At 41.9% G+C, this 13,399-nt stretch overlaps 1 protein-coding gene across 2 annotated transcripts in view; it reads left to right on the top strand.

The window, feature by feature from the left end:
* The window catches only part of CDK14 (cyclin dependent kinase 14), a 237,490-nt gene that overhangs the window by 9,510 nt on the left and 214,581 nt on the right, over positions 1-13,399 (top strand). For both annotated transcript variants that reach the window (XM_060280771.1, XM_035129982.2), the window contains exon 2: positions 32-63. In XM_060280771.1, the coding sequence (XP_060136754.1) occupies positions 32-63 (32 nt within the window). The remainder of the gene's footprint in view (positions 1-31; positions 64-13,399) is intronic.

Below are 13,399 nucleotides of genomic sequence, written 5' to 3'. Positions count from 1 at the left end.
GATATAACCAGTTTTCTTTTCTTTTTTGTAGCCTTGAAGAAAGATGACAACGGCTTTGATGAGGTAGGTGAAATGTTTCAGGCTGTTTTATTTTACTATTAAAAGTTGCAGTCGTTTACTTCACTATCTTTCATTTCCCTTCTCTTCAGATGTAGTTTTTGACAAAAGACACTGAGATGAGTACTGGATTCCAAACAGGATGGAGCTCATGTTTATATATTTTGCCTTCTGATGGAAAAAAAATTTTCCATTCAAATGAGAAAAGCCTAGTCCAGCCTTTGCCAACCTGCGTGGCCTCCAGGTGTGTTGGATTGCTGCTCACATCAACTGCAGCCAGCTTCAGTCCAAAGAACCTAGGGCTTACCTGTTTGGCCAAGGTTGGCCTAGTGGTTCTTGTTGAAAACTAACATGAGAGAGATGCATATATATATATCTCCATTTCCAATTTCTCCATATTTATTTATTTACAACATTTTCGTGCTACCTATCAAATAAGTCCTCTGGGTGGTTATCAGTTGGTAAAATACAGAACCACAATCAAATAACATCAGGACAAATGTAATTTATATTCCAAACCTTGCTGTTCCACTGCTAAACTTCCCGAGGAGAGATCTTTCGGAGTTTAACTCACTTGCCAGTACAAGTTTGGATCACCAAAAGATAGTTGCAGATGGGTAGAGTGTCTCAAGTATTTCCTTGCGATTATGCATTTGTTTGGATCATCTAAATGAAAAAATTCCTTCAGTAGCACCTTAAAGACCAACTAAGTTTTAATTTTGGTATGAGCTTTCGTGTGCATGCACACTTCTTCAGATACAGTGAAATAGGAGTCCCCATCTGTTCATATGCATGGTCTTGTATCCTCCTTTTATGAAAACAAGCAGGGATTTTTAATTTACAAATTTATGTTTTGCTGTGAGTTCCATTTATTTTTGTTACATTTATAGTCTGCCTTTCCTCTGAGGAGCTGAAGTCAACATACATGGTTCCTCCCCCTCCATTTTATACTCACAACAATCCTGTGAGGTAGGGAGGCGAGAGAGAGAGAGAGAGAGACTGGCACAGGACCAACCTGTGACCTCTGTAGCCAAGTAGGGATTTGAACCCACATCTTTCAAGCTATAGCCAAACACTCTAACCCCATTAAAGAGAGAGAATACTATTCTTACTATTCATGGGGAAAGACTTATGGGGAAAGACGTATGTTTTTAACTGCCCTGAGATCTATGGGTTTAGAGCGGTATATTTTTTAAATGCCAACACATACCTCTGGTGCTTAAAAGCTTACACGACTGCCCATATAAGACCTGGCCAGGCTCAATATTCGTTTAAAGGTAAAGGTAATGCGACCCCTGACTGTTAGGTCCAGTCGCGGATGACTCTGGGGTTGCGTCGCTCATCTCGCTTTACTAGCCATGCATAAAAGGCCGTGAGTGAGCCCAAGACTGTGCGACTCCCTCTCAACTGAGACCAGACAGGTGCAGGTCTTGCTGAACTTGAAGTGCCATGACACAGGCTTTAAAAAAAATATTATTCCAGCAGGCATAGTAAGGTTGCATTCATGTGTGTGTGTGTTTTATGATTATTTTGCAGTTTTATACTGTACGGTTTGCTTTATGTACACTGCTTAGAAATGCCAATGAATTAAGTGGTATATGAATGCCCTAATTACTTAATTAAAGAGAAAACCAGAAGTCCAGTCCAAAATGAGCAGATGAAACTTGTGCTGGTTCGCAAGGAGCACTTTCAGTTGACTGGTACTGTTGGTTTGGAGAATCCCTCCGTTTTTCAGTTGAGATTTCTTCTCCAGAAGAAAATGCACAGAAGAAAAGACTCATGACTGCTGTTGGTGAATCTGATAACTTGACCTCCTCAAAAATCTGGTCCTACAGGGCGTTGAACCCTTTCACTTTTCCTAATGTTGTTGCTGATGAAATGTTTGGTGACCAGTGGATAATGGGTCCCAAGACTAGGTTTGCAGAAATCGTTTTAGGCAAGGCAATCTTGACACTCTGTCTGATTTAGGACTTTAAAATTTGAGCATCTCAGCTTTGAGAGTGATGGAAAGTGAAAGTATGTGGGCACATGGGTGATGTGAATGTGAAATACAAAGAAATAGAATATGGTACTCTGGAAAGGAAAGGTACTCAAAGATTAGGAAGTCAGTGAATCTCTTGCTCGCTGAGCTTGTGGGTCTGGATATGTAGCTTCCCAGAAAGCACCAGAAATGGTATCTGAGCACAAGCACTATAATTGTTTTGTTAAAAGCCTAGCTCATAAAACCTACGAGTAAGCTAGTATCATACTGTTCTTTTTTTATTTAATAAAACACACACACACACACACACACACACACACACACACACACACACACTGTGTTCATTGTTTCCCCGCTTTCGAGGAGACTAGATAGTTTCAAGCAAAACTGACAGGATGTTAGAATTACGGTACCGTACTTAAAATTTCATAATAAAGGAAGAAAATATTAAAACCCTTCATCAACTTCTTGTCTCAGACGGAATCTTTTTTGTGATTTTTTATTTTATTTTTAAGAATGCACTTGATACATTTAGTAGATGCTTTCTTAGGCATGCATTGCCAGAGTCTGTAATGCTAATTGTGTAAATAAGAGCTTCTAAAAGCTCTGTTGCTCCTACAAGTGAAGTGAAGTGAAGATAATGAGAGGAAGGAAGAGCTTTAGGTGATATTTAACCTCTGTCCTCTCTCACGAAAACCAGGGTAAAACCGAAAGCCTCTTAATTTGTTCATGATTGTATATGGGCAGGGGTGTGGAACCTTGGGCTGTGACACCAAATGCAGTCTCCCATAGCTCTCTGTTTGGCCCTTGGCATTCTCCCCAGGTCACCCCTGTCACTCACCCTCCTCTGCATCCTCCTCCCAAGTTCTTTTGCATGTCTGGAACGTGTTCTTGGACTGTGATTGGGCCTTTCTACTTGCCTGGATTTGGATATATGTGCCAGGGCAGGGATGTAGACATCTCTGGCCTCTGCATGGTTGGAATACAGCCTATTGTCCAAAGGTAGGTTGCCTACTCACTTCTGCACCTGGACCCCCTGGCATACTGCCCCTGACAGGTTGGCCACTAGTAAGTTCATTGTTAAGGCAAGATTTGAACTGGCTCTTGCTGCTCCATTCACCTCTTGCGCCATCGTGGTATTCTGCCAGTGCATTGGCATCTTGGTTTTGTATTTCAATGGTGTGTGGTGTGGGTTCAGGGCATATGGGTTATGCAAGATTGGCAGCCTTGTGCCCTGTGGAAGCTGTGTAGGGTTGCTGGATCGTGTGGCAGATGATTTCAGTCTGCATTGCTGTGGATTGTCTAGAAACTGCTTAAGCTAAGTGCCAACTCTTGATAGATTATTGGCTAAAATGGAGTGGACTGTGTGTAAAGCATAATTACTTCTCTGCTTTCTTGACAACTTCCTTCCCCGCTAATGGGTTGTATTGGAGCTGCTCTGAACAGGGCATGCATTATAGGCTAAGGAGGGCAAAATACGTCCCCGTCCTCCCTGCCGCCCATCAACAATAAAGCAGGCAAGGCACTAAATTAAAAGTTTATATCTGCCAGAAGATTCTGGGAGCTGTCTTTTATTTAAATGATTACTTATTCTGTTCCATCTCAGGTTTATTTTGCTTTGTTTTCAAGGGGGGGGGGGTCAGGAGAACCAGTCACAGAGACTGGCTGACCTTTGTGATGGGGGGCAGCAGTGAAATAGCTGATCTCTTAACCTCTTCACTGGAAGGCAAGATGGGCAGCAATCAACTTTTTTGCTGTTTCTTTGCTTTATATAGTAAGCTATTGATTTTTACACACAAACAATGCTTCATCGGTGAAAAGGAGGTCGTTCTTCTGCCCCTATGCACCAGGATGCCGATGTAGAGATTGTGTGTGTGTGGGGGGGGGGAATCGGTGAAGTGCAAAGGGATTTGATATGAATGGGAAGCACAGATTTTAGTGCAGTGTGTAGGAAATACAAAAAGAATGATAAATGGGCCCGTGGGGGGTGGAGGACAGTGTGAAAAACACAGAGGAAAGTTCTGACCAATTCAGCTGTCTAGGTTCTCTGGAAGTGATATGTTTGGAGTGTATAGAATTTGTCTTCCACGCATGCAGGTTTGCTATCTTGTGGGCAGGAGTGGAGTTAGTACACATGGTCTGCAGGAAGTAGTAAGTGCATAGCTTACAGGTTCCTGTAGGGCTTTAAAATATTATTATTAATTAAAAAGGATTTCTGAACAGGTAACCGGCTTCTAATGGTAACCGGTTATATCACACTTCCTGGAAATAATGTATTGACAGGATGTGTTGGGAGACGATGTGCACTTTGAAGTATTTGGTAGAAAGAGAAGTTCATAACTTATAACCTAGCAAGTAACTTATTTTACAGTCAGTTAAATGATTTGAGGTTACTGTAATGACTTCTCACCTGATTCTGAGAGGCTAGGTAGTATAGAAGCTTGAAAGATAAATGTCCACTTGTGCCATGAAGATACTGTTTACTTTAATGGATGCTCCATTTATGAATACCGTGTTTCTCATATTATAAGACATGTCTTATATTTATTTTTTCCTCAAAAAAACACACTATGGCTTATTTTCAAGGGATGTCTTATTTTTTTCTTCCTTCTCCTGCTGTGCCCGGCATTGCTGCTGCACCTATCACTATGTCTTATTTTCGGGGTATGGCTTATATTCCTTGAATGCTTAAAAATCCTGCTATGGCTTATTTTATGCGTATGTCTTAAAATATGAGAAACAGTAGTTTTTAAACAACCAACCAATTGGTGGGGTTTCTATAAAGGTAAAGGGACCCCTTTAATGTTTAATAGGTCACTGTGTCACTGTGGCCACACCCACTACTGGAATGCAGCGCCCCCCCCCCATGTTTCAGCTTCTCAGGCTGAAAAGTGTTGGCTATTCCTGATTTACTTGGATTTACAAATGCTGCTCTCTGTCTTAGAACTGTCTTACTAGGCTTCATTATCTCTGATTGTTTCACTATCAACTACCTTTGGGGGCAGAAGTAATTACTATTGTTCACGTTTTACAGGGTTGGAATGGAGACTGAGATAGTGATTGCCCAAGACTGCTGAAAGGGATGTGGTGTAGCATTCGAATTTCTGAGCTCAGAAATGTGTGTCTGCCTCTCTTGATGTTGTTATATACTTACTGATCTTCAGTGTATGCCTTGACTGTTCACGGTCGCTGATAAATAATATATTCAGTTACGGAAAACAAGGGTAGGAGGTGGTAGAATACTGCAGTAAATTTAGCAGCTGTGATAACACTGTTTGCTCTGCATTTAACAGGTTTTTGCATGACTTGCTGGAATCCAGATTGCGTTACGGTATTTGCATTGTCCTGGGATTGGATTCCAGTAGCTGCAGCATTCCATGGTATGGCAGCTCGGTTCTTGGTGTTGATGCCCGAAGTGCTTAGCATACATATTTGGAAGCAAATCCCACTGGAACGTTTGACAGAACCAGGTTCAAATTGTGCTCTAAAATACAATCTCACCCAAACCTACTATTGAGTAAATGTTGGACTGAAACTACATTTAAATCAACCGGCCTTTCTTTCATATTACCGGTAGTGTAAGGATTGTCTTGAAATCTTGCTGTTATACTCTTAGTCAGAAGAAATATAATTCTTTTCTAATGAAGATTGAACAATTGCAGAATGTTCTTCAGACACAGTTGCCAGAGTTGAAGACCCTCCTGACTTATCTTTGGAATGTCTTCACTCTGAGAGCACGGTCTTTGCTAACCTGATGCCCTCTAGATGTTTTGGACTACAACTCCCATCAGTTGTGCTGGCTGGGGTTGATGGAAGTAGTAGGCCAAAATATCTGGGTGATGGGGAAGGCAGAAATAGCAGATATAAACCCATTGTCTTGGAAGCAACGTCTTATCAATAGCTACTAGTCATGATGGCTCTACAAACATCTGGATTTCAGAGGCAGTCTTGTATACCCCTCAGCACTTGTTGTGCTGTGGAGAAACTATGGGAGAGGGCCATAGTCATCATGTCCTGCTGTACTGGGATCTTTCCAACAGGTCAGTTAGTGGTGGGTTGTCCTGTAGAGTGGAAGAGATCTTTGCCTGAGCCCTCCTCTCTCCTCTTACGTACTGTTGAAACAGTGAAGGGCCACTAAAGCCTGTTGACTCTGTCTCAACATGTTTTGTCATTCTCTTGGAATACAAACAGACAGAGAAGAGGCACCCATGTTTTCCTGGTATTGAGCAGATGGTCAGATAAAGACCGTTCTACTTCTCCTTCCCCAACCTTGTGTGGTACTTTCCAGGAGCAGATAACAGAATGGATGTATTTTCTCCAAAATACTAAGTGCGGTGAAACCTGACTCCCAATTGTTCCCGAGCAGAAGTTTTATCAAAATAACGTGGATCTGTTTAGGCAAAACATCACAAGATTTTCTTCTGTCTTGTGTAAAGCAAAGGCAAGAACAGAATGAAATGTCCATAGAAGCCAACTTCATCATGGGAAAACGCACGGCAGATGTTGAAATGGTTTCTAAAATGTTGTAAAGTTAACAATATAGTGGAAAATCCTAAGGACTGTGGAAACGCTAGCAAGAAATAAGCTGCTTTCCTATTGGGATGAAGCATGGTGACCTTTTCCTTGTTTGATCAGCTGGGTTGTGTGCATATTTCTGCAAGGGAAGCTAAAATGGTATCAGAGTTGCAGATGTGTCTCTGTCTCCGCCCAGTGATTTAGTGACCTCTAATAGATTCACTTGAGAAAACTCTTGAGAGGACCTTTTATATGCTTTTTGAAAATTGAATTTAGTCACATTTCTTCTTGTTTCCTGTGTGTCAGGAATGCATACCAAAGGGACCACAGCTTTGCATAGGATTGCTTTTCCCTGCAGTTTCTCTTAAGTCCCAGGACAGGGCTTCCCAAACTGTGGTCTGTCTGCCACCTCTGGTCAGCAAAGCTTCATTCAGATGGTCTGCGGTACCTGGGGAGAACAGGGGAGCCATGCATCAAATAGTCATATTTGTATTTGTATTGCTTCTTTTTGTTTCTTGTATTGTGTTTTAAGATGGTGTTCTGTGGAATTCAAATTGTAATACAATAAAACACAATATAATGAATAAAGGAAGCGATAAAAATACAATTAAAAATGACAGCATCTTGCACAGCATAAGCTAACTCTTCTTTCTGAGGAGCTGAGACTTGTGTAAAACAAGTTCTGGGGGAAAAAACATTTTCAGCAGAACCCAATCGGCAGTCACCTTTTTTTCAGCGAGGTCACTTGCCTCATGAAGAACAACTTGGTTCCTGTGTGGTTTTCTGGCATCAACTGTAGGCAGGGAGCAGAGGCCTGTAAATGCCTGCATCTGGTTGGAGGCTTGGAACTTCTTGATCTAACCATTAAATTAAGGGCAAAATCCTATAGTGAATACAGATGTGGATCGATACATTTTATTTTTAAATGGCTGAGTTCACACGTTAGTTTAACCCTAGTTGATGTTTAACTATGGTTTAATGCAACTAACAGCATGCAGTGCAGACTAGCAGTATGCTAGTGTGCACTGTTTAATAGTCCATGCTTTGCTCCTTCTCCACTCCAGACTTTGCCAGGAGCAACACAGCCTTGGCTTGTCGTGTCATCTGTACCCAAGCTCATGCTTCCAAACAAACCATGAACAGTAGCCAGTATTTGTTCTTGGCTTGCTTCTAATGATTTGTTTTAGGGAACGGCATTTCAATAATATATACCAGCATGCTGCTCCTTTGCATTAAACTATAGTTAAAACCATTTGCATTAAACCATCGTTTAACATTAAAGCATGCATTAATGTGACATCCAAACACATCCACTGGATGCATTTAATATGGCGGTTTGGTACTCTGTATCTGGGTGCATAAAAAGCGAAGACAGCTGTGTTGGCCCATAAGAAATGACCAATCAAAATATAATAAAACAGTTAGCAAGGTTTTGAGTTCCTCAGAACTGTTCTTCAGGCTAAACATTACACAAAGCAGTGGGTGGTGAGGGGGGAAAGCAAAAGAAGCACAACATCATCATGGTTGTATGTTGCAGCCATGAGGTCTGTGTTAACACTCTGTATCTCAAGATGGAAATTGCAGATGGAGGCAGTTTGCCTATGTCACGGCGAAGGTTCAAGGAACAAGAAGCAAGGCGAAGGTACAAGGGTCGAGGATCAAGGCGTCGGCAAGGCACGGGTCCACGGAGCAAGGATCAAGACGTCGGCAAGGCAAGGGTCCACGGAGCAAGAATCAAGGCGTCGGCAAGGCAAGGGTCCAAGGAGCAAGGATCAAGAGGCCAGATGCAACCAGGCAGGGATAGTGTTGCTGTGGCCAAGAGCTGAAGGGAAATGCTGAGCCTTTATCCCTCCCAGCTCCTGCCACCAGGTGCAGTGAGGTATCAAGTGGCCTCACCTGAGTGACCACTCCTTGCCTCTCCAGCACAAGCTGAGGTCTTCACCTGTGTGGCCACGCCTTGCTTCTCCAGCACAAGCTGAGGCAGGCCCCAGTCCTGCAAAGCACTACAGGCCCCAGAGTCTGACTCCTGCCCATACTCCTGACAGCCTAGAAAACTGTTGGCACAAGAAACTGCTGTCAAAGCTGGGCCTATCTCAATATTTAATTCTAAAGATCCTTGTATTTTGACCTCCAACCCCCAATTCCAGAATCAAGCTTTGTACAGTCTGACATTGCCTTAACATTCCTTTGGAAAAAATAAATGGCAAAAGCTACAAAACAAGCTTTCTTAGGTCAGTCTAGCTCTTCTCCGTGCTCCCCCCCCCCTCCACCGGGCAAATGCTCCTTAGGGCCCTTGGGAGGCTGTGTTGCAGTAAGACCTCTGATATTTGCTGATATCATATTTGCTTTCTTATTAAAGCAAATTCCACTAGTGTCAGCCTCATCACAAATCCTCACAGCTCAAAGTACTAATCGGGATATGATACCTGAAGGTAGCCAAATATTCGTGAACAGGCTGTGATCTCTTTCCGGCTAGATCATGCACTTTGTTCAAACTGCACCATACTAAATTGTCTCAGCAGCATAGCTGCTAAAACCAGAACAAAACGGATAACAATTGCCATGTGTAGAAAATTATTTAAGGCTGCTTCCTCAGTTATGCCCGAATACCAGTGAAAATTCATTATGGGCTATAATAGGGATGTATCTGGTAGTTAAATCTGACTGGCCATATTGGTAATACAAGCACAAACCAATTGTAAACTGTTTTTGTTTTTTTCTGGTGGTAGTTTTCCCTGAGGCAAACTGATTATTTGTATTAGGAGCTTCAGAATGGGCATACAGTCGTACCTTGGAAGTCAAATGGAATCTGTTCCAGAAGTCTGTTCGACTTCCAAAACGTTCAGAAACCAAAGTTCGGCTTCTGATTGGCAGCAAGAAGCTCCTGCAGCTGATCGGAAGCCACAGAAGCAGACATTCAGCTTCCAAAAATAGTTTGCAAACCGGAACACTCGCCTCCAGGTTTGCGGCATCCGATAACTAAGCTGTTTGAAAACTAACCACAGAAGGTCGGTGGTTCAAATCCCTGCGACGTGATGAGCTCCCGTTGCTCGGTCCCTGCTCCTGCCAACCTAGCAGTTCGAAAGCACGTCAAAGTGCAAGTAGATAAATAGGTACCACTCTGGCGGGAAGGTAAATGGTGTTTCCGTGCGCTGCTCTGGTTTCGCCAGAAACGGCTTAGTCATGCTGGCCACATGACCTGGAAAAACTGTCTGCAGACAAATGCTGGTCCCTCGGCCAATAAAGCGAGATGAGCACCGCAACGCCAGATTCGTTTGCGACTGGACCTAACGGTCAGAGGTCCCTTTACTTTTACCTTTAACTGTTGGAAAATTTATTAGGGTGCAGCAAAAGTTTATTCAGAAATAGTATCATGGCTACCTTTTTTGAGGCAGTTGGAACCACCACTCCTCTTCAAGTAACACACACAGGACCTCCTGTACTCCTTTGGCAGAGTCTAATTAAGGTGTGTGTCAAACAAATGGAGGGCGGGGTGTGCAGGCTGCACATCTCAAAATCCTCTCTCAATTCCTCAGGCTGTAATACCTGGAATTCTTTTGGAATACATAGGAATACCATGACTAAGTTGTGGCATCCAAGTTAAGCATTTTCAGCATTTGCCATCATATCTCACAATGATTTATTTTTATATGCATATATTGCTAGCTGTTTCTTTCCTTATAGATATCATTTTAGGAACTGAGACCGCTACTGGGGGAAAAAATGTTGTGTTTCAGTTAGCATCCCACCATTCCTTCCACCCCGAAATCTTCATAGTTCAGTTAGTTTCCTTTATGTGCTGCTATGCCTTGGTTCAATAAGGTGCACCCCAGGGATGCTGGTGGTAATCGCACAAAGTATATGACCTTCCTCGAAGCTCTAGAAATACCAAATGTTCCCTTCCTTTGAAATTAAAAATCTGCCTTGTTGGCTGTGGTGTTTCCTTTGTGTTAATCTTAATGGCTGTGTGCAGTTTTCATGCAAAAAAAGGAAAAGTTTCTACTGCCAAACATTGGAGCTAGTGAAATTAGATTTCCGGGGCTCCAGATTTCAGTAATCCCCTTATGGTGGGATGGAAAGAGGCAGTGCTTGCTTATGCTTAGAGAAGGAAATAAACAAGAATGCTTTTTTCATAAATGCTATTTAATCAAATCTGCCTTTGTGCTATGAGTTCATTAAAATGTTTTGGTGCATCTTCAGATAGGAGAACTTCAAAGGCAAAATCCAATTTCTACTGTTTTACCTATTCAGAATAAAAAAACTTAATTGAAACTGCTGGCAGCAGTTGTTGTTTTTTAAATGTTTAACCTCTTGCTAGTAACACCAGGGCTGATTGTAGCGGACACATTTGCAAACAAAGGAAACCTCCTGCACAGTAGTGACCTTCTTTGGAAATGGATGACCATGCAAAATTGGAGCAATGTTTTAAACATTTGCAATTAGCAGTTCTTAATGTGAGGCTCCCTGACCTGGATTGCAAATGGACTTTGCTGAAAATCATTATCCTGAACAAGGCAGGTATAGTCTACAACAGGGGTCAGCAAACTTTTTCAGCAGGGGGCCAGTCCACTGTCCCTCAGACCTTGTGGGGGGCCGGACTATATTTTGGGGAAAAAATAATTGAACGAATTCCTATGCCCCACAAATAACCCAGAGATGCATTTTAACCAAAAGGACACATTCTACTCATGTAAAAACACTAGGCAGGCCCCACAAATAACCCAGAGATGCATTTTAAATAAAAGGACATATTCTACTCATGTAAAAACATGCTGATTCCCAGACCACGGGCCGGATTTAGAAGGCGCATCTGGCCCCCGGGCCTTAGTTTGTGGACCCCTGGTCTACAACTTGCGGGATTCCTCCCCTGGCCTCCCTTTCTTCATTCTAATGGACAAGTTGCAAGGCTTCATTTTGCTTTCTGAGCTGTAGCCGCCTCATATGTACATTATAATGTCCTTAATATGATTGCTGCACTATTACCTAGCTGAGCTCTCATTTTCTTCCTTTCATGAACTCTGAATAATCTCTCTACAGTAATCTAAATTTTACACAATTGTTGTAAACGTAAGTACCAAAAGCTTTGCTGTATGGATTCTGGAAGTCCTGTCAAAATCATAATTTAAACAGTTGAAATATTGTGTGTGTGTGTGTGTGGGGAAGTTCCATAGCCTTAATTTTAATGCAAATTGACAGAACATTGCAGGGTCCTCTGGGGTGTTCATTTTTGCCTACACATTTTATAATTGCATGAGGACATCTAGCCTGGCCAGTTGGGAGGCCTGATATGTGCTAACCAGTTTTTCTGCAGAGGAAAATGTATAATCTGAAATGCTACCTATACCTCCCCCCACAACATTGGTATTTGGGGTGCTGCCATGTATTTTCCCCAAGGGAAATGCAAAAGTCTTGCCCTTGACTTTGCATTGAGGTTCACCTTGGTCTCTCAAGTCAGGCTGATAAAATTATCTGTGCTTGATCCTTTCAGATTCACAATGTAATCTGATTTCTGAAGTTAATGTAATCAAGTGGCATATAAAGTAGTGCTTTTGAAAGCTTGCTGGATCTGGTAGCAGTTAATTCCAGGAGGTAATATTTTAATGTGGTGCTAAATTCACAGCTGCCTTCTTGAGCTTTTATTTTAAACTTTGTTTTTAAGTAAAAATGCAGCTTGCAATGTTGGGTGTTGAGGAAAGTCCTGTTAAATGTGAACTGCTTTCTGAAAAGAGCTCAAGTTGATAATTGGTGCTAGCCTTTTAACTCACAAACTAGCTGCAGAGATGGGCAAAGTTAAGCATTACATAGTCTGGCAGCTTAGTAAGAGTTAAGCATGTACTTACCTATCTCCCACTGAAATAAAAGGGACTTATAATCGTTTGGCTTCAGGCTGATCCATGATCTAAGCTAGCTCTGGTTTTTGAAAGTGGCTTGCAAGGAACATGGGTTGATGGTCTGCCACATAAATTTAGTAGTACACATTTCATTCAGAATTACAAAGCAGTTAACAATAAAATATCTGTGCTATAAGATACAATGTTCACATTACACTATAGGCATAATGCTTACTCCTAAGTCTACATTGTTTGGGAACAAGTTAAAAAGCACAGGTCCCAATGTTGTTCCTTGGGAGACTCCACTTTCTACAGTACTTCCCTTGATTTGGAGAACTGTCCATTTATTCCTACTCTTTGCTTTCTGCAACCAATTCCTGTTGCATGACGGTACCTTTCCTCTGACTGCTAAACTTAGGAGTCTTTGGTGAGGTACCGTATATTTCCGTCTATAAGATGCCCCTATGTATAAGATGCCCCCTATTTTGGGGGACTCATATTTTAGAAAATGGGGAGAGATGGCCCCGTATATAAGACGCCTCCTAATTTTTGACATTATTTTTTAGGGGGGAAACCTAGTCTTATACACGGGAAAATACGGTATTTTGTTGAAAGCTTTGTGAAAGTCCAAGTACATTATGTCAACCAGATCACCTCTATCTGTATGCTTGTTGACACTCAAATAATAGGTTGGTGAGACAGTACTTTCCCCTGCAGAAGCCGTGCTAATGCTGCTTCAGTATGGCTTGTTCTTATGTATGCTTGGTTATTTTATCTTTAACAATACTTTCCACCAGTTTTCTGGGGACAGCTAATTGGCCTGTAATTTCCAGGATCCACCCTGGATCTCTTTTTAAAAAATTGGCGTTACATTGGCTACTAAGTCCTCAGGCCTTTGAAGCTGATCTGGGGGACAAGTTACATATTTTTTTTTAGAAGTTGAAACGTTTCACATTTGAATTTGTTGAGAACTCTCAGGTGGATGCCACACACCCAAATATTTCTTCACATGATT

Source organism: Zootoca vivipara, chromosome 12 (genome assembly GCF_963506605.1).
Source record: "Zootoca vivipara chromosome 12, rZooViv1.1, whole genome shotgun sequence".
Classification (NCBI taxonomy): domain Eukaryota; kingdom Metazoa; phylum Chordata; class Lepidosauria; order Squamata; family Lacertidae; genus Zootoca; species Zootoca vivipara.
The sequence above is the reverse complement of the archived record's forward strand: the minus strand, read 5'-3'. Positions and strand labels throughout refer to the sequence as shown.